Raw genomic sequence first — 19,722 nt, 5'->3', positions numbered from 1 at the left:
GATAGGACTCATCTCCCCTCACAGCTGAGTGAGTGGGTGCCCAGGCAGGCACCCCGGCTGAGCGCCGGCCAGACCAGCCCATGGGGACTCGTCCCCCTTTTTAACGCGAGGGGTGAGCGGGGCGGGAGCTGGGAGAACAAAGAGCAGCAATCTATGGAAAGACAAAAGGATTTGCCCTGGCTCAGTGAAGCAAGCGAAAGCAGATAAAAGGGGCTCTCTTTGGAAGCAGCAGCAGCTCCGGTTGGTATGTGGGAATCTCGAGCGGCCAGCTCTGGCCCAGCCAGCCTTCATGAATTATTAGGCTGTGTTTCTCCCCAGAGCCCACACTTGCTTGGGGCTTTTTCTTCCCCTCTTTGGAGTGCTGGGCTGGGTTATTGGCTTTTTTGTGTGTCCTTTCTGTCTTAAAAAAGAAGCTGAGTGAGGCTGGAAGCTGGCCCCCAGCTCCCCGGGCTGGGGTGGAGGGAGCAGAGCATCTGCAGGCAATGGGAAAAACCCTTTTCCTGGGTACTCAAGTCCCATGGGGTCCTGTTGGACCTCCAAGGACCTGGTCCACGCCCAGCTCCCAGCAGTGTCCTGAGCCTCCAGAACCTCTGCTGAGCCCCAAACTCTCCAGCTTGGGGGGAGATGGCAGGAAGGGCTGTAGGGGATGCTGGGAGCTCTTGCCTGCCTGCTCCCCTCTATCAAGATGTTAGCCCACGGGCAGTAATTGTCCTGACTGCTCACACAAAGCGGGGCCAGGCAGCAGGGCCGGCTCCCCCCGCTTTGTCCCGGACTAACAGGATCAGGCACGCTACTTGACTCAGGGCATGGCCCGCTGCGCCGCACAGGGCACGGGGGATGCCGCAGGCGGCCCCCGGAGGGGGTAAGAGATGTGCTGGGGACTGACGCTGCTCCTCTGTGTCCTCACACCCTGCCTTTGAGGGCACCCCCAGGACCCATGGGATGGGTTGGCAGTGGCGGTGGCGGTACTGCATGTGGGTTTTGGCATCCCACATCACCCCAGTCCTGCTCTCTGCCCAGGGGCCGCCCCGACATCCAGTGGAGCAACCTGGACCCTCTGCAGCTGATGGAGGAGCTGGGGCAGTTCACATCCCTGGAAGGCTTCAAAGAGCTGCTGGACAAGGCAGAGGTTGGGCAGGCTTACATGGAGCGGCCCTGTCTGGATCCCCGGGACCCCCAATGCCCCCCCAGTGCCCCCAACAAGCAGAGCCAGCAGGTGGGTCACAGTACGTGAGAATCAGGAAGGGTGTGGGGGTTACTGCTCTCCTGCCTGCCTCACGATCCTAACACCTCCCTTCACCTGCAGAGCCCTGACATCCCGGCTGAACTCTCAGGGGGCTGCCACGGCTTCTCCAGGAAGTTCATGCGCTGGCAGCAGGAGCTGATTTTAGGCGGCACAACCAAAGACTCCCAGGGCAAGCTGCTACGGTGAGAGCTGCTGCGGTGCGGGCATCCCCCAGGCACAGTGCAGGAAACCTGCCCTGGCTGCCGGAGGGGCTGCGGGGATGTCTGGGAGGTTGACGACTGTATGGGGCTAGTGAGCAGGGCAGCACTTTGGAGCACGGGGAGGAAGGGGGGCAGGATGCCTGGGTCCTCTCCTGGGTGTCTGCAGTGGGGCTGGGTGCTGTGGGTGGGGGGGGATGAACCCATTCCTGCATCCTGGGGCACTGCAGCCGGTCCCAGCGAGGTGTGTGCCTGTCCCCCAGCGCCGAGGCCCTGCAGACCATGTTCCTCCTCATGAGCCCCCGGCAGCTCTATGAGCACTTCAAGGATGACTACGAGATCCATGACATCAGCTGGAGCGAGGAGAAGGCAGGAGCCATCCTGGAGGCCTGGCAGAGGAAATTTGTGGAGGTGGGCATTGGAAACAGCTCCCACATGGGGCTTGTGCAGGGATGAGCCTGTGCATGGCATCCCCCTATGCCCAGCTTTTCTTGTGGCCACGGGTCCTTAACTACTCTCTTGTGGTCCCAGTGGGTCTCTAGGGACCCTCAGTGGTGACACTGACACCCTGAATGGCTCTGGGGTGGTTGTACCTTAGGGCGGGGGGTCCTGACTCCTCTAATGGGGTGCACTTCTGTCAGCTGGCACAGGACTCCATCCCTCCCAACGCCACACAGAGCGTCCACGCTTTCTCCACCACCACGCTCAACGACATCATGAAGTCCTTCTCTGACGTCAGCGCCATCCGGGTGGCTGGGGGCTACCTCCTCATGGTGCGTGTGTCCCTTCTCTCTGTCCTCTGCCATCCCTCTGTCACCCCCCGTTCCCACTAACCCACTGTGCTCTTCCAGCTGGCCTATGCCTGCGTCACCATGCTGCGGTGGGACTGCTCCAAGTCCCAAGGGGCCGTGGGCCTGGCTGGGGTCCTGCTAGTGGCTCTCTCCGTCGCCTCTGGCCTGGGGCTTTGCTCACTGCTGGGCATCTCCTTCAATGCAGCCACCACCCAGGTATGTGCTGGGGGAAAAGCCAGGTACTGCAGGGTAGGTGGGACCGTGGGGGCTGCAGGATGGCTGGGTCCCTTCATGAGTGGTGGCCATGTCCATTTTCTGACACCGACTGCTTTATGGCAGGTCCTGCCTTTCCTGGCCCTCGGCATTGGGGTGGATGACATGTTCCTCTTGGCTCATGCCTTCACCGAGACCAGCCAGCATGTCCCCTTCAAGGTGAGCACCGAGTGCTGCCCAGGGGCTCCTCAGGCTCCTCCCACCTCCCAGTGGCCCCCCTCATCACCTTCACCTCCTCTTTCTGTCTCTGCAGGAGCGGACGGGTGAGTGTCTGAAGCGCACAGGGACCAGTGTGGCTCTCACCTCTGTCAGCAACATGATTGCCTTCTTCATGGCAGCCCTGGTGCCTATCCCTGCTCTGCGTGCCTTTTCCCTCCAGGTAGGGCCACAGTCCATCTCTGGGGGGTGGGAAGGGCTGGCCAGACCCTGCTCTGATGTATGTCTCCCACTACCTCTGCAGGCTGCAGTGGTTGTGGTGTTCAATTTCGCCATGGTGCTGTTTGTGTTCCCTGCTATCCTGAGCCTGGACCTGCACCGCCGGGAGAAACGCCGGCTCGACATCCTCTGCTGCTTCTACAGGTACTGGTGCTGGGCTGGCTGGGCTGGGGCTGACCCTGCAGTTCCCCCAAGAAGCATGGGGTGGCTAAACATCTTCTCATCCTTCCCTGTGTCCTCCTTTACTCTCTCCACAGCCCTTGCTCTTCACGGGTTATCCAGATTCAGCCGCAAGAGCTTGCTGACGCCAACGACAACCATGCCTGCCACCCGTCCCCTTATGGGCATCCCGGTGTGGCCACCAGCACCCAGATCACCACCACTGTGCAAGCCTTCACGCGGTGCGACCCCTCGGGCCACCACATCGTCACCGTCCTGCCACCCACCTCCCAGGTGTGCACCTCGCCTGCCGTCCTCCTGCCCCCCAGTGACCCCCTGGGCTCTCAGGTCTTCGCTCCATCCAGCTCCACCCGGGATCTGCTGGCGCAGCTGGATGAGGCCAAGGGTAGGCGGGAGTGCGTCCCCCTGCCCTTCTGCCGCTGGAGCCTCGCTGACTTCGCCCGTGAGAAGTACGCCCCGCTCCTCCTGCGGACCCGGACCAAGGTGAGGTGGAGGTGGCCCTGGTGGTGCCACCCAAGGTGGGTGGGTGGCACGGGACCTTGCCTGACCCCCCTCCTGTCCCCGCAGGCGGTAGTAGTGGTGCTGTTCCTGGCACTGCTGGGGCTGAGCCTCTACGGCACCACCATGGTGCATGATGGCCTCTACCTGACGGACATCGTGCCACGGGACACCAAGGCACACGCCTTCATCTCGGCCCAGTTCAAGTACTTCTCCTTCTACAACATGTTCATTGTCACCAAGGGTGGCTTCCACTACCCGGGTGCCCAAGCTGCCCTGCTGAGCCTGCACCAGGCCTTCAGTACCGTCAAATATGTGGTGCGGGAGGGAAATCGCGACCTGCCCAAGATGTGGCTCCATTACTTCCAGGACTGGCTGCGAGGTGAGGGACATGCCTCTTTTCCATGATCTCCCCTGTCCAACAACCCTCTCCCCAGCCTTTGTGCTCCCTGCTGACCTGGGAATGCCTTTTCTGGTGTGCATCACCTTGGGGAGGGTCGTCCCAAAGTGCCCAGTACTGGAAGCTGAGCCCTGGGGTTTCTGTGCACCCATCCCGCTGGCATCGTGTTCCCTGGGTCACATGGGGTGGTGTGCAGGATAGTGTGTCCCCAGGGATGCTCAGTCCCCGTGCTGCATCCCCAGGGCTTCAGGCCACCTTCGACAGGGACTGGCAGGCCGGGCGCATCACCCATGACAGCTACCGCAATGGCTCCGAGGACGGGGCGCTGGCATACAAACTCCTAATCCAGACCGGCAACAAGAAGGAGCCCTTCAACTTCAATCAGGTGCGTGGGGACAGGGCTAGAGTGACTGGGCTGGGGACGACTCTGCACCTGCTGCCCAGCTCATGCCCTCTCCTGTCTCTCCCGTAGCTGACCACGCGGCGGCTGGTGGACGAGAACGGCATCATCCCCCCTGACACCTTCTATATCTGCCTGACGGTGTGGGCCAGCAACGACCCCCTGGGCTTTGCTGCCTCCCAGGCCAACTTCTACCCCCCACCACCTGAGTGGATTCATGACAAGTACGACACCACAGGCGAGAACTTGCGAAGTGAGTGAGCGCAGAGAGCTCCCCGTGGCGTCCTCCTGCAGAGTACCCTACTCCCCACACCTTTTAGTCCAGAAGGAAAACCCCCCACATCCCTCATCCCATCTGATAAACTACCTTGCTTCTCAGTGCCCCACCCATGTTTCCCTGCACTCCACACCCTGAGCAGCCCTCTGTGCACTCCCTGTGCCCTTAGCACACAGCAGTGCAGCCTTGCTCCAGCTCATGAGCATCTCAGTGCAAAGAAACCCCTCTATTTCCCTTCTGGTCCGTGTGACCCACTACCCCACAAGCATCCTGCTGGCAGGGAAAACCCCTCCTCCTTGCCCACAGCCTGCTCCCCACACACTCCAAAGAGCCACGGTACCCAGCCAGGCATCAGGCTGCCCAGGCTGCACTCAGACTGGTGTGACCGTGGTGCTCTCATGCTGCCTGTACCCCCACACTGCCTGTACCCTCACACTGCCCATTCTCTCCCCAGTTCCAGCAGCCCAGCCGCTGGAGTTCGCCCAGTTCCCTTTCTACCTGAGTGGGCTGCGTCGCACGTCCGACTTCGTGGAGGCGATTGAGAGCGTGCGGGCCATCTGCCGGGAGGCCGCCCAGCGCCACGGCGTGCTGAGCTACCCCAGCGGATACCCCTTCCTCTTCTGGGAGCAGTACATCGGCCTGCGGCACTGGTTCCTGCTGGCCATCAGCATCCTGCTGGCCTGCACCTTCCTCGTCTGTGCCCTGCTGCTGCTCAACCCCTGGACAGCTGGCATCATCGTGAGTACGCACCCTGATGCATGGGGACGGTCCTGATGGGTGGGGTCAGGGGCATCCAGCCTTTCTCCCGTCCTGCTGAGTGGCCCTGGGTACCTGTGTCATGGGAATTGGGCAGTGGGGTGTCCAGGGGCACCCTGGGGAGGAAGGGACACCCATATAGGGGTGGCAGTGAGTGGGGGACTCCTGTATGGAGGGGTCAGTTATATCACTGATGAAGGGAACATATGGAGGGTCCAAGGGGACCTGGGGATATCCATGAAGAAGGGGGTGATGGAAGCACCCATATGGAGGTGGCAGTGAGTGGGGGACCAATATGGAGGGATTAGGGACACCTCTTAGGAAGGGAACGTGTGTAGTGAGCAGGGGTTTGAGGACATTTATGCAGAGTATGGTGAGGGCCACCCCCAATAGGTGGGACAGAGGGACGCTCCAAATAGGGGCTGGCTGGGATAGAAATATAGAGGGAGCCCAAACAGAGGGAAAAGGGTCAGTGAGGTGAGGCTGCCCTATATGAAAAAGTAGCATCAAGCTTGCCAGGCAGAGGGGACAGCCAGTCAGAGCCACCCCTGACTGAACGCACCACCCCTCAGGTCTCCATCCTGGCCATGATGGCTGTGGAGCTGTTTGGCATCATGGGGCTGATGGGCATCAAGCTGAGCGCCATCCCAGTGGTCATCCTCATCGCCTCGGTGGGCATCGGTGTGGAGTTCACTGTTCACGTGGCCCTGGTGAGCCCAGTTCCCACTCCCTGGCACCCTCACCCCCTTGGCCATATGCCAATGGGTGGCACACCACAGGTGGCACACAGGGACAAGCCCTGTGTGACATCCCCATCCCACTCAGGGCTTCCTGACAGCTGTGGGGAGCAGGAACGTGCGCTCGGCCGCGGCGCTGGAGCACACCTTTGCCCCCGTGATGGATGGTGCTGTCTCTACCCTCCTGGGTGTCCTCATGCTGGCTGGCTCTGAGTTTGACTTCATCATGAGGTGAGCACTGAAGGAGGGTAAACCAGCCATTTGCTGCCCTCCAAAAGCTTTGGCAAAGGGAGCTGGTGAGTGTGGCAGTTCCTCAGGCTGGTGGTGGGGATGGGTGGCAGCTGGCGAGGATGTGTCTTGCTGGGGACACCCATTCCATCTTGCATGGAGACTGGGGAGACACCGTGGGGCCAGGGCATGTGGCATGGAAAGCCATGTTTGGGGTGGGATGTGATTCGTGATGCCTGTGCCTGCTTACCCCTTCTGCCTGTGACCCCCAGGTACTTCTTTGCGGTGCTGACCATCCTGACGCTGCTGGGGCTGCTCAACGGGCTGGTGCTGCTGCCCGTCCTGCTCTCTGTCGTCGGGCCACCCCCTGAGGTACAAAACCCCCCATCCTACCTATCCTTGGCCCTCCTCAACCCCGTACCCACCCCCTCCATCCCCCATTGCTCCTCACCCTGTCCCCCCTTCACCCTATACCCATGTTTGCCTTTTCCAGTCCCAGCCTTGTCTCGTACTCACTTGAGTCCTTCCATCACCCTGTACCATCCCTCCTTTACCCCATCCTTTCTCTGACCCATATCCAATTTGCCTCTACCTGACCCCATTCCTCCCTCACCCCACACTCAACTTCCCTCATCTCTCCCTGACCCATTTGATCCCATCCCTGCTTCACCTGGAATCACCTGCGTCCCCATCCTCGCGTCAACCCAATACTCTACTTCTCCACATTCTTCCATCTTTGTGTATCCCCGGCTCCTCCAACACTGTCTTCTCTCCCCAGGCATCCCTAGTGGATAATGGCCCCTGCCTAACCCCACCAGAGTCGGTGCCCCCATGCCTGGGCCCTGGAGGGCTGTATGTCCGGCGTGCTCCAGCCTGGCCTGCCACCTTCACTGAGCCCTCGGACACGGAGCACTACACGGAGGGTGTGGGGCCAGGCAACCCCCGGGGACCGTTCATTGTGCCCCCCACCCCAGCACACATCCTACTGGAGGCTGGCAAGGACCCCAGCTTCCCCCGCATCACCGTGAGTGTCTCTGCCCGTCGTGGCATCACCGGCTCCCCTGCATCCCTTGGGAGAGGGTCATGGATAGAGCTGGGGCATGGGTGCCCATGTGGTGCTGGTGGCGTTGCTGGAGGAATGCTCAGTATGACTGGGGACCCTCATGCTTCATGTTCCCCCTCCAGGTGCTGAAGCCCTACAAGGACAGCCTGGAGGTTCAGGGGAAGAAGGAGGCTTCTGGCCCGCAGCCTGCACCCACCCTGCCCTTTGGGGAGCCATGCCCCACGCTGCCCCGAGAACACCTACAGCCCTGCCCACCGGGCACCCGGCCAGCCTCCACTGCAGCCCTGCCCACCTACAGCACCCACCTGCAGGGTCCTGCTGGCAGCTACACCACCGTCACGGCCACTGCGTCGGTGACGGTGGCCCTGCACCCCACACTGCCTGGCTCCTACCCCACCTTCAGCCCTGAGGGCTTCGCCGGCGGCGAGCGGGACTGCCTGGACGAGCCCAGCGTGCCCAGTACCAGCGGCACCGCTGTGCCCGATGCCTTTGAGATGCAGAGCATGGGACACCACGGGGCAGGTGCCCAGCGCTAGGTGAGCGTGGGGACACCCTACCCTGGGACTGATTCACGGCAGAGAGGGGGTGCGAGGTGTGTGCGGAGAGACCCAGCTGACCCCCAAAATCTCTCTCTCTCTGCAGGTTGCTGGTTCCTGGGCAGAGCATCTCCCCAGCACCCAGTGGGCACAGGAGGGTGCAGAGCGGGGTCGCCCGCGTTGTGCTGCTAATGGCCGGAGCGATCTCGGCCGAGGAGGACCGGCCCCCCTGCACCCTGCAACAGGGCTTGGTAGGGCAGGCTGGCACTTCTATGCAAGCTGTGTGCAGGCCACGCCGTGCCCGCGTGTCCCTCACCCGAGGCTGTGCCGTTGGTGCCATGTCCTGTCACCCAGGGTTTGGGGTTATCCTGCCCTGGACTTGTTGCCCCCCAGAAATGGAAGCACTAACTCCCCCCTCTGTTTCTGGAGCTGCTGGCAAGGTGGACTTGGTGCCATGCCAGCTCCCCCTCTGTGGGGTCACTGCTTGCTCCCTATCACCTCCTCCTGGGACCACCCATCCCAGGTCATGAGCTGGGGTACCCCAACAGGGTGCCCTGATGCCCCCCGTCCTGATAAAGGGGCAGTCCCAGAGCCAGCTGTGCCCTGGCATGCCACAGGCAAGGCCTGGGGCGGGCACCCCCCACCTTTATTTATTGCAAAGGGAAACTATCTATAGAGAGATATATATTTTTAAGCTTATTTTAAAAGATTTATTTCTCAGCCTACGGCCTTGCCCCGCTGCCCAGAGTGCAGGCAGGGAGTGGGCAGACCCTTTGCCAGTGCAGGGCTGCCCACTGGAGGCAGCAGGAGCCCAGGGGTGCAGACCTGGTTCATGCCCCCACTCCGTGGGCAGCTCACCCCCTCCGATGCGCTACTCCGTGCCTCAGTTTCCCCAGTGGCAAGCATGGAAGGGCTAGATATCATGGATGTGCCATGGTGGAGAAAGGGAGACTGTTGCTCCCCACTGCACAGGCAGGATTTTGGAAGGGGGAGATCCTTGGAATGGTCCTTGCTGTGCCAAGCCCCTGAGCTGTCCCAGGGTCACGGCCCCTCGTGCCACACCCGTGCTCTGCCCAGGTGATGGCACGTGCTGGAGCACGCACAGGACAGTGCATGCTGACGTGGGCTCCCACAGTGCCAACGGGCACATCTTGCTGGGAAACCGTATTTCTCACCATGTCCCCGTGCAACGGGGCTGTCCCTGCAGCCAGCCCCTGTCCCCATCCCCACCCCGGGCACCGTCCGCGCCCTTACCCAGCACTTTAACTCCAGCGGTGTTTGCCGTGCCTGCAGCCCCAGCCCCCCAGCCCCCAGACACTGCCGCTGAGCAGGGGTGGCCTCGGGGACCCTGTCCCCGTGCCAGGCGTGGGCACGGTGGGCAGCCTCCCCCCCCAACACGCCATCTAAGTTATTTATATCAAAGAGAGCAAAGGTTTATTTTTGTAGTTTGTACAGGCGGTAGTGGGGACTGAAGGTTTATTTTTAAAGAGTAAATATATATATTATATATAAATTACCTGCTGTGTCCGACCCTTTCTCCTGGTGGGTACAGCTGGAGTGGGGTTTTGCGTGCTTGAGACAGACCCAGCTGTGTTTGCACATGCAATGTGGGGCGCAAGGGGGGTTGCACACTGTGTGTAAGAGTGTGTGTGGCAGATGGGGGGCTGGCAGCCTGTGTCAGTATGTGTGTGTGTGTGTGTGTGTGTGTGTGTGGCCTGCTGGCAGGGCTTGCGAGGGGTCCAGGGGGTGGGAGCCTGTGGTGGTGTGCAGAGATGCCCGTGCCGCCTCTCCTACTTGTCCCCCTCCCAAACCCCCAGGGGTCCGTGTCCCTGCCTGGGCAGGTGCTGGAGCTCTCCCACTGCACCATGGCCCCGTTGCCGGGGGAGGGCAGCACGGCCCCGGGGAAGGGAGAGCTCATCCTGGGTCCCCATCCCGCAGGGACCTCTGCAGCCCTGCCACCCCTCGGCCACTGTATGGGCTGCCTGCCCTGCCCTTGTACCCATCCCATAGCCCAGCTCTACCCTGCCCCCAGTCCCTGCATCCCTTTCTGGGGTGACCTCAGCATCCTGCCCTGGCCCTGACACCCGTGGCATAGGACAAAGCACCTTATCGATGCTCTCGGCCGTGGCAGCATCAGTGCCCAGCCCCACAGCCTGCCCTGCTGCAGAGCCCCTGGCTGGGCTGGACAAAACTCGTTGCCCACCCCTACTTGGTGTGTGGCTCGAGGTGCCGGTGATGGTCACGGGGCCGTGTGCCACGGCGGGGCCGGCAGAGGCGGGAGGGCACCCCACTGCCCTTCCTCAGTGCGTGGGCACGCCAGGCCGCCGCGATGCTCTCCACCTGAGGGGATGGGGAGAGCAATGGGGGCATTAAAACCCAAACCCCACCCTGCAGCATCCTCCAGCCCTGGAGTTGAGCCAGGATACCACAAGAACTGTCAGCAGCTCACCGGAATGAGCAGATCCCGCTGGTTGTGGCTCTCCAGTGTCACCAGTTCGCTGGGTGCCAGCAAGGGCAGGCGCAGCTCCCGCACGGGCAGAGCAGCCACCTCAGGCACCGGCCGCTCCAGGACAGCCTGACAACAGCAGTGTGTGAGGGATAGGGCTGGTGATGTCCTGGGCACTGGGGAAGGCAGGGGCTTGGGGGGAGTGACACAGCTCCCGTGTCCATCACACAGCCCTGGGAGAGGGTGCCTGGGTTCCCAGCATGGGCACCCCTGGGTGGTTGCCGCTGCATTACACTCACCGAGCTGACGTGTGCCCACTCCCGCACAGCCTGCACCAGGTCCAGCTCATCCACGGCCAGGCGGTCGCTGCGCAGCACCCGCGCCAGCACCACGTCCGAGAGCTCACGGAAGCCCTGTGTCCGTACCACTGCCTGCCAGCACAGCACAGCACCAGGGCACTGGAACCACGACCCCACACAACCACCACCCCGGCAATGGGCCACACAACCCATCCTGGTGCCATCCCTTCCTGGCACCCCAGCATCTCCCCCCTCCAGACCTCAATCCCCTGGCACCCCAGTACCCCCAGCCTGCCTCTGTCTGACACCCAGCATCTTCTCTCCAAATACCATTTGCTCCTTTTCCCATCCTCCAGGCACCCCATTCTTAGGGGCCCAGCTCCCTTGCCTCATGCTGTGTCCCACAATGTTCTCCATGCCACGTGCCCCCCAAGCCCTGGGGTACCCTGCACCATGCTCCCCCATCACCTGGTGCCGTACCGCAGTGCAGCCCTCGATGAAGGCCAGGCAGTGCTGCTGGAGGTCTGTCTGCCCATAGGCCACCGCAGCCTGTGGGACAACACAGACACCTGCAAGTCTGGGGTCTGGGGCAGGACCCATCAAAGCCCTACAGAGACATGGGCACTCTCAGGGACCCAGGTGAGGTGAACATCCCTGTGTGTGGGTACCATGGTGAGGGTGTGGGGAGGAAGGGGACCCTCTGGCCTGCCCCAAGACAAAGGGTTTTTTTGGTCATCCGGCCCCACCATCAGATGTTATTTTCCACTGCTGCTCAGAAACATCACCCAGCCCACAGTGGGGGAGAAGCCCTGGTGTTTCTCTCATAAGGTCACTCTGTGGGCACATGGGACCACCAGTCCCCAGTGCTCCTTGTGTGGGCACAGGGCCAGCTTAAAGCCCCTCCTCAAGTGCCCTATGCCCTGGTGCCAGCTCCAGCCTGACCCATAGCCGCCATCCCCCACTGCAGCAGGAATTTGGGGTGCTCTCATTTCCCCCAGCCCTAATGAGCAATGCTTGTCCCAGGGCTGGCACTGCCCTGGGCACCAGGAGGGCATGTCCCTGTCCCCCTGTGGTGGCAGGCCCTGTGTACAGGGTATTTGGGACCAGCACACACAGGGTGAACATCACCTCCCCCTCCACCACAGCAGGGGACCAGCACTGACGCAAGTGAGGATGGAAGACGAGCTGTTTTTTTCAGGTTTGTTTTGTTCTGGGGTTTTGGGGTTTCTTGTTTTGTTTCCTCCAGGCCAGTTTTAGCTCTGTTTATGCCACGGTGGTCTGGCGTCACATCTGGCTGGAGCTCTGTGCTCTGGGGCAGGCACCTCACTCCAAGAGGATCCCTTCAGCTTGTGGGAGATGAAACAAATCCCCTTTCTCTGGGGAACAGCTTTGGTCCTACCAAGGAGCATGGCAGAGCCATTAGGACCTCCCTAAGGCTGTTTTTAGGTGCCCCGACTCTCAGCAGGGGTTTTGGGACTAGCTCCCAGAAACCCAGTGACTCCCCATTTCATACAGATGATGGCAAGGCCCTGGCACTGGGGAGTTCTGGCCAGCCCTGCTCGGGGCAGTGTGAGGACATTTCTCTGACAGACTCTGGTGGCCCCAGTGTCTCTTGCAGCCCTGGTACAATGTGCCCGAGAGCTGGCAGGGCAGCTTATGGGCCAAAGCTGGGGAGACGGTGGTAGCTCTGCCATCCAGCCAAGAGCAGGAGGGTCAGGCCTGCTCCTGCCTCAAATTTTATGGTTATTTTAACCTTTTTTGACACTACTGGTGTCACTCTTACCTGCAGAGCCTCGCAGACCTGCTCCACGCTCAGAGTGTCCTTGATGAACTTGACGCAGAGCTGGAAAGCAGACAGGGAAAGGGTTGGTAGAGCAGGGACTCAACCCTGTCATCCCCATGTGCAACTCTCAGCATCCCCTGAGTCCCCAGGACATGGGACATGGGGCAGAGGCACTTCCAGCCCCCCAGGGTTTCATAAGATAGCAGTGGGACGTGGAATGAGGTCTCACAGCATGGCTGTGGGCAGACAGCTCGGCCACTGATTAAGCCAGGGACCAAGCTTGATTTGACCAAACCCAGCCAACCTGATAGCCCCAGGTGGGTCCCATCACCCTGTCGACAAACAACAGCCATGTTCTGTCACAGGGGACAATCCTGGTGCCAGATGCAGTGCATTAGGCATTCCCAGCTTTGACTCAGCCCTGCCTGTCAGCTGTGCTCTGCCTGTGACTCCTGGGGGACTCCTCCGGTATCCCACACGAGTGATGCAGGTTGGATGCAGCCAGACCTGCACATTTACTGGCAAGTGGGACCTCAGTCCTGCCCATCTCAGCTGCCTGGCAGAGAGAGTCCCTGGGAAACCCAAGGGGATGTCACATGCAGGGAGAAGTCAGCTGGGGCAGAAGGGCCCTGAGTCATTGGCAGGAGGGACATGATGTCACCCTGCATCTAGGGACACAGTCACAGGCTTCCCCAGCTGTCCTTGGTCAGCCCCCGTTCCTCCCACCCCTCCTCATGGTTCTCCCCACTGTAGGTCATCCCCCCTGAGGATGCATTTGCTGGGTGATGGGGTGTGAATTGTGTGGCTGGAGCACTGGGTCCCCCTTTTTTTCAACACCCCTTAAGCTGTTTGACAGCTCCGTGCCACATGGGAGCTTTGCCCCCACAGGGTGATGGGGCAGGTCCCATCCCACCACCCTGGCACACAGCAGCCTGCAGTTCCTTAGCTCCTGAGGTCCTTCCACAGCGTGGTGGGAAGGGAGGGGAAGTCCTGGCCCGAGGCAGCAGGTCACGCGTTCAGCCCGCTGTAATTCAGGAATCAGCCTGATGACGTGGCCTGGCCACCCTCCCCAACACCGAGCTGCTCCAGCTCCCTGCCCCCTCCTCATCCGGCTCACAGCCCTCCTCTTTGCTCCCTGATGTCCTCCCAGAACTTTCCCACCCAAAGCAGCATCCCCCTGGCAGCACCACAGCCGGGGTGCTGACTGCTCCCAAGGGTCGGGGCTTTCTTTACTGCATCACTCTGTCAGATGACCAAAGAGAAATCGTGGGCAACGGCACAGGGGCTTTCCTGCTGCCCTTTGCTGTGTGGGAGACGTGAAACCCCCCAGTCTTCCCCATGATTTCCCAGGATTCCCCTGTGGGATTTCTGGACAGTGGTGCACCCCCTCAAGGGGAATCCCCCTGCAGAGACCTTCCAGGATCAAGAAGCAGGACTGAGCCTGCACTTGGACCTGAGTGATGCACCACAGTGCTTTCCTCAGAGCCACCTCCAGCCACCAGCCATGCAGGGACCATCCTGGGGTGCTCCCCAGCACGGGGACACTCAGGCACCACTACCCCCACTCTAAAAAGGGCCGTACCTTGCACAGGTCCTGCAAGCCATATTCCACCGATGAGGTCAGCACTTCCAGCGCCTGCAGGCAAAAGGGATCTTGTGAGAATCAGCATGCAGGGCCATGGATGGGTACAGCAGCCCAAGGGCTTGTGTGCTCCTGCCTCCATGGGAGCTCCCAGGTGGGGTATGGGGGGGTAAGGCTGCCACATGCAGGTAAATTTAAGTCTCCTGCTGTGGTATCCCCATTCCCAGCATCCAGGCTGTGCACAGCCTTGTTCCAAGGCTGGGACAAGGTGCTCTGGACACCTCAGTCTGCTGGGCTGAGACCTCACACGCTCATTGCACTGTTAGCCAGCCAGAAAGCACCACGCAGAACATCTTCCAACTTTGGCACACCAAGATCTGCAAAGCACCCCCTACTCCTGCATCCTCCCGTTGTCCCTCCCATGCCCACGGTCCCCACCAGCCCCATCCCCACTCACGATGTGGTCGTTGAGGGTGACACTGTTGGTGTAGAGGAACTCGATGACAGCCAGGAAGACCTCAGGCTGCACGTTGCCCAGGATGAAGGGACCCTGGGCTGGGACACTGCTGGAGGAGTCCTGGCTGCCCACTGGCACCTGGGTGAGCATCCCCCAGAAAGCCTGACAGCGGCACGCCAGCACACAGCGGTGAGCAAACACCTTCTGCTGCTCCGGGCCCACCACAAATGTCACATCACTGCAGGAAGAGGGGACCGTGAGGGACAGGGTGCCTGGAAAGCAAGGGCACAGGATGCCCTGGGCTGGGACAGGGCACACACGAAGGGACCTGCTGAGTGCACATCCCAGCGGGGCAGTACCCTTTAATTTTAATTCAGAGGCTTTTAATGCTGTGTCCCAGCAGGGCCACAGAGGGGGCCTTGTTGGCAGCTCCTTGCAGCCACCTGAATGCTGCAGGCAAGGTGAGACGAGTCCTCTGGAAAGCACAGAGAGCCACAGGTACCGGCAGAGACAGCCCTGAGTGCCAGCAATGAGCAGGGCAGAGAAGGGTCAGGGACAGCTGGAGAAAGTGACTTTCTCTTTTGGCACAGCAGAGCCAAGGAAAGTGTGGCTGTCACCAGGATCAGCCTCCTTGACTCATGGGAACTGACTCATTGTTCCAGGAATGTGAAGCCTCCAGCATTGCTGCTGGCGGGGCTGGCACTGGCCCTCCCCAGGCCTGTGGGACACACTGGGGCACAAGGAACATCCTATTGTCCTGGTCCCCTTCAACACCCTAGTAAGGTTCCCCAGCTCCATGGTCCCAGGAAAGGGGGGCAAGATCAGGGGAAAGGGAATAGGCAAAGGGCACGGAGCCTCCAGCCTGTGAGCACCTGTGGCCATGGCCCATCCATCCCCTTGTTCCTCCCTCCATCCCAGCAGGCCAGTGAGGAGAAGACATGCCACCCAAACTCTAGCTGCCGTGAGGACGTGCACAAACCCATGGCCCAACCCTCAGAGTGTCCCACAGGGAAGCGGATGTGCCCACCATCCTTGGGTCATTCCAAGTGTCCATCAGGAGACACACAGCTGGGGCATGCTGGGTGATGTGACCAGAGCCCAACAGGTCCTCCATGACTGTTACTGCAAGGGAGACCACTTTAAACCAAAGTAGGCCAAGAAGGGCGCAGGATGCAGGCTGTGACATGTGGGATGCAAGCTGCAATTATGGCATGCAAGGTCTGGGATGCAGGACAGGCTGCAGGATGTAGAACGAAGGTGCAGGGTCCAGGCTGAAGGAGGAAGGATGCAGGATGAAGTAGATGTATGCAGAGCACAGATTACAGGCTACAGGATGCAGAATGAAGGAAGGATGCAGGATGAGGGGTGTGGGATGCAAGATGTGAGCAGCAGGACATGGGCTGGGGATGACCAGGCACTGACAGCTGCTTCCCCACTGCCTGACGCTGTGGCTGGGGAGTTTTCACTGGGATTTCTCTTCTAGGTGGCCAAAACTTTCAGCAGGGATGGGGATTTCCTCAGATAGCTCTGGAATTTGTGCCAGACCTCAGCAGGAAGTAGGTGAAGATGACCACAACCAGGCAGGACATACCATGCAGGTAAGGGACAGCCAAGGCAGCAGCTCTCCACTTTTGGAAGGAGGTGGTAGGGACAGCCAGGCTGTGACTTGCCCCCTGGGTTGTGGGGAGGTTGGAAGTAAAGCACCAGGGTGGGAGAGGAGCAGAGCACTGGATGCTGCCCCTGGGAGGAAAAGTGAATAAGAGAATACCCCCACTCCGGGCAAGGGCAGGAGCCCCAGCATGGGATTTATGCTGGGACACTGCCACACCCTGTTGGCACCACGGCTGGGGATAGAGGGGGTCTGGGCACACCTGGGGACTTTCCCTCCTCCAGGCAGATGGTGGCTGTCCCGGGGGAAGAGGCTACACCCGGGCAGCCCATGGCTCCTGTTGCCACGCGGCTGCACAAGCCATGCGGGATCACCCACGGCGTGCACAAGCCGTGCTGGCCCCACCAGCCGGCCCGGGGCTCCCTGAGCGGCCCCGCAGGCCCCAAACCCCCCCAGCAGCGCTCGGGGCCGCAGGAAAACAGCACGGAGCAGGCAGCGGGGGGGCTCCGGCGTGGCTGGGGAGGGCGGCGGCGGCCCCCCCGGCCCCTCACCTGAACTGGGGGTTGTTGACCAGGGTGCGCAGGGCGCTGGTGAAGGCGGACACGTCGCCCTGCAGCCGCGCCGAGCAGGGCCCGGCCATGGGCGGCCGCGGGGAGGGAGGGAGGGAAGGAGGGAGGGAGGGCGGCGGAAGGAGGCGCTGGGAGCTGGAGGGAGGCTGGAGGGAGGCTGGTCTGTCCCGGCCGGCCCGGGGAGGCCGCGGGGAGGAAGCCAACACGTGGCGTTTGTATGACACGGCCCATCGCTAGGGAAACCTTGGCAGGCAGCGGCGGGGCTGGGAGGCTGGGCTGCCGGGGAGGCTGCGGGGGGGGGAGCGAGGGGACAGCGAGAGCCCACCCGTGCCAGCTCTGCGTGGCATTTACCGGATGGGGAGAGCAGGGCTGCGGCTTGCTCTGGGTGGAATTCCCTGCCGTGTTTCGTGGTACGGCTCTGGCACGGGGACCTGCCCCTCCCAGCCGGTGGGTTTGGTGCACAAGGAGCAGATCTCCTTGCGGATGGGGGTGAAGGGAGGCAGGTAGCTGGGGTTTTGGAAGAGGCAGCACAGGCGCAGGTTAAATGCACAGAGATCACCTCCACCTGCAGAGCCTCCATGGAAAGCCGCTGAGCATGGCTGGGCCCCCAGCACCAGCACTGGAGCCCAGCAAGGAGATCTGCTCCCTGAAATGGCAAAAGCCTTCTCTCCTGTGATGTTCATGGCCAGAGTCCTGCAGCTCTCATGTCTGCTTAGGACACAAGGGATCAATCACAGGCAGAAAAAAGCATCACCAGTCTCATAGAAAGGCTTGGGTTGGAAGGGACCACCCATCTAGCTTCAACCCCCCTGCCACAGGCAGGGATGCCATCCACTAGATCAGGTTGCTTACGTAAGCCAAACTGAGTGCCATGCCAGGGGATTGCCTGTTCCCTTCCTTCCAAGTCTGGCTGGCCCCAAGCAGCCGAAGGAGAGGAATTGCCCATGGAGGAATCCACCTTTGTCAGCAGGTGGTGTGAGGGAGAGGCAGGAGAGGGGCCTGGAGCTGACAGCAGTACCCCAAGGGAGCAGGGTCCAGCTGGCAGTGTGCTTGGCAGCACTAGTCAGCGGCAGGCTATAAATACCTCTGACAGGAGATAGAAACACAAAAGCCGTCTCCACTTTCCTCAAATAGCTCAGCAGCCGGGCCAGACAAAGGCACATTGATGGAGCAGCCGTGGCGTACCAGCTGGGATGGGCTCTGCTGGTGGAGAGAAACCCTGCTCAGGGTCGGGAGCCCCCAGCGACCTGCCCCCAGACATTACAGCAGCAGAGTCCCTGGCACGTGGCAGGGTTGTGCTCCTTCCCATCCCTGGAACTGTTCAAGGCCGGATTGGATGGGGCCCTGAGCAACCTGGTCTCGTGGGTGGCATCCTTGCCCAGGGCACTGAAGTTGGGATGAGATGATCTTTAAGGCCCCTTCCAACACAGCCCATTCTGTGATTCTATGATTCAATGTGTGACCACTCACCCACACACTCTCCTTTGGTGCCATGGGGGATAGGCACCTGAAGGATGCAAATCTTTGGGTAAAATCAAGCTGTTGGAGGTCCCGGCCCCAGTGCATCCCATAATTGGGGCTCAAAATGGTGATCACAGTGGCTATTCTCCACCCCCTGTCTTTTCTTGCACATCCAACACCAGCCAAAATTTTTCAGGGCTGGCAAGGAGAGCTGAAGTTGGAGAGCACATGCCTGTCCTTGTGCTAGCACAGCTGAAAATGCAAAGAGGGCAGGAGCAAAGTGGGACAGGGCTGTCCAGGGACCAGGAAACAAGGAGTTACAGAAGCCGCACCCCAGAGTGGCCCTGGAGAGCTACAGTGTCACATAGCAACACTTCATGACCCAGGAGCACAACAGGTTTGTTCCAGGAGCACAACAGGTTTGGCCCTGCTCTCGGCAACTTGCAAGATAAAGGTTGGCCCTGGGCAGCAACATCGACCAGAGACAAGTCCCCTGGATTTACTCCAGCAGGTCAGGAGTAGGGCTAATGGTAAGTGTGGGATCAGATGCAGACAGGAGAGCTGGGGAAGGAGCTGCTCACCTGTGCCAGGAGGAAAAGCAGAGGGCTGGGTGGACCGTTCATGGCTGTGCTGAATCAGCCCCAGCTGGCTGAATCTGATGGGCATGGAGGTGTGGAGATGGGAAGGCAGCTGCCATGGACCTTCCAGCCTCTCTGCATCTTGCCCCGCAGGGACTCACACGGCAGGAGGTGTGAGATTTGCAGAGGGCGGGGAGAAGTGAAGCAGAGAGGCTGTGGGACATCTGCCTCCCCCTGACACTCAGAGCTTCATCTCCTTTCCAGGCCACCCAAATGGGTGAGCAGCCTTGCCCAGAGATGGCCCTGCCAGCCCAGGTGATGGCTGCAGACAACACTGAAGCCTCTCCACTCCCTGCCACACGCCGTGGCTCCCAGCCCCCAGCCCGGGGCTCTGAGGAAGGCAAACCACCACTCCAGCTCTCCCGCCGCAACTCCGTCCTCAGCCGCCGCAGCTCATTCGGGGTGGTCCCAGGGAGCAGGCGCCCCTCCATTGGTCCTTGGATGTTCCACAGACGTGTTAGCTTCTCTGGGCTCCCCCTGTTCCAGCCCATCCTCAAGACCCGCCCCAAAAACACTTACAGGATGGGGCCAGACGAAGGCTGCAAGTTCAACGCGGGGCAGGTGCAGCGGGTGCTGGAGAGGGCCCTGGCCAGTGCCCTGGGGACCACTGTCTACAGCCCTCAGGGCAGTGCCCCACTAGCCCAGAGCGTGGTTGAGCTGCTGCAGAGCCGGGCCAAGGAGGTGGTGCCACCCCGCTACAAGCTGATCTGCCATGTGGTGCTGGGCCAGCAGGGCCAGCAGAGCCTGTTGGTGGCCAGCCGGGCACTATGGGACCCTGACACTGACAGCTTTGCCTCTGCCACCTTCTCCAATGCCTCCCTCTTCGCTGTGGCCACAGTGCATGGGGTCTACTTTGAGTAG

General features: G+C 61.0%; 3 protein-coding genes across 4 annotated transcripts in view; 2 read left to right on the top strand and 1 right to left on the bottom strand.

The window, feature by feature from the left end:
* PTCH2 (patched 2) overlaps window positions 1-9,533 on the top strand; it is a 21,774-nt gene extending 12,241 nt beyond the window's left edge. The window contains 19 exon segments of the mRNA XM_032697020.1: window positions 1,021-1,216; window positions 1,307-1,428; window positions 1,707-1,854; window positions 2,085-2,216; window positions 2,295-2,450; window positions 2,574-2,666; window positions 2,761-2,886; window positions 2,968-3,086; window positions 3,200-3,605; window positions 3,690-4,002; window positions 4,263-4,405; window positions 4,493-4,673; window positions 5,152-5,435; window positions 6,026-6,163; window positions 6,279-6,421; window positions 6,691-6,790; window positions 7,197-7,442; window positions 7,604-8,017; window positions 8,124-9,533. Of these exon segments, the coding sequence (XP_032552911.1) occupies window positions 1,021-1,216; window positions 1,307-1,428; window positions 1,707-1,854; window positions 2,085-2,216; window positions 2,295-2,450; window positions 2,574-2,666; window positions 2,761-2,886; window positions 2,968-3,086; window positions 3,200-3,605; window positions 3,690-4,002; window positions 4,263-4,405; window positions 4,493-4,673; window positions 5,152-5,435; window positions 6,026-6,163; window positions 6,279-6,421; window positions 6,691-6,790; window positions 7,197-7,442; window positions 7,604-8,017 (3,460 nt within the window). The 3' untranslated portion in view covers window positions 8,124-9,533.
* BTBD19 (BTB domain containing 19) lies at window positions 9,279-16,843 on the bottom strand. Of its 2 annotated transcripts, XM_032697016.1 has the most exons (8): window positions 16,745-16,843; window positions 14,585-14,822; window positions 14,128-14,181; window positions 12,546-12,605; window positions 11,243-11,311; window positions 10,763-10,894; window positions 10,467-10,592; window positions 9,279-10,357 (listed from the first exon to the last, which is right to left on the bottom strand). In XM_032697016.1, exons 1-8 carry the CDS (start codon window positions 16,831-16,833, stop codon window positions 10,223-10,225), a joined length of 903 nt encoding a protein of 300 aa, XP_032552907.1. In that variant the 5' UTR covers window positions 16,834-16,843; the 3' UTR covers window positions 9,279-10,222. The 2 variants fall into 2 exon arrangements, with proteins under 2 accessions (XP_032552907.1, XP_032552908.1); XM_032697017.1 differs by lacking the exon at window positions 11,243-11,311.
* Window positions 16,705-19,722, top strand: TCTEX1D4 (Tctex1 domain containing 4). Its single transcript, XM_032697019.1, has 2 exons — window positions 16,705-16,768; window positions 19,066-19,722. The coding sequence occupies exon 2, from the start codon at window positions 19,075-19,077 to the stop codon at window positions 19,720-19,722; it is 648 nt and encodes a 215-aa protein (XP_032552910.1). The 5' UTR covers window positions 16,705-16,768; window positions 19,066-19,074.

This window comes from Chiroxiphia lanceolata, chromosome 9, assembly GCF_009829145.1.
Source record: "Chiroxiphia lanceolata isolate bChiLan1 chromosome 9, bChiLan1.pri, whole genome shotgun sequence".
NCBI lineage: Eukaryota > Metazoa > Chordata > Aves > Passeriformes > Pipridae > Chiroxiphia > Chiroxiphia lanceolata.
The sequence above is the reverse complement of the archived record's forward strand: the minus strand, read 5'-3'. Positions and strand labels throughout refer to the sequence as shown.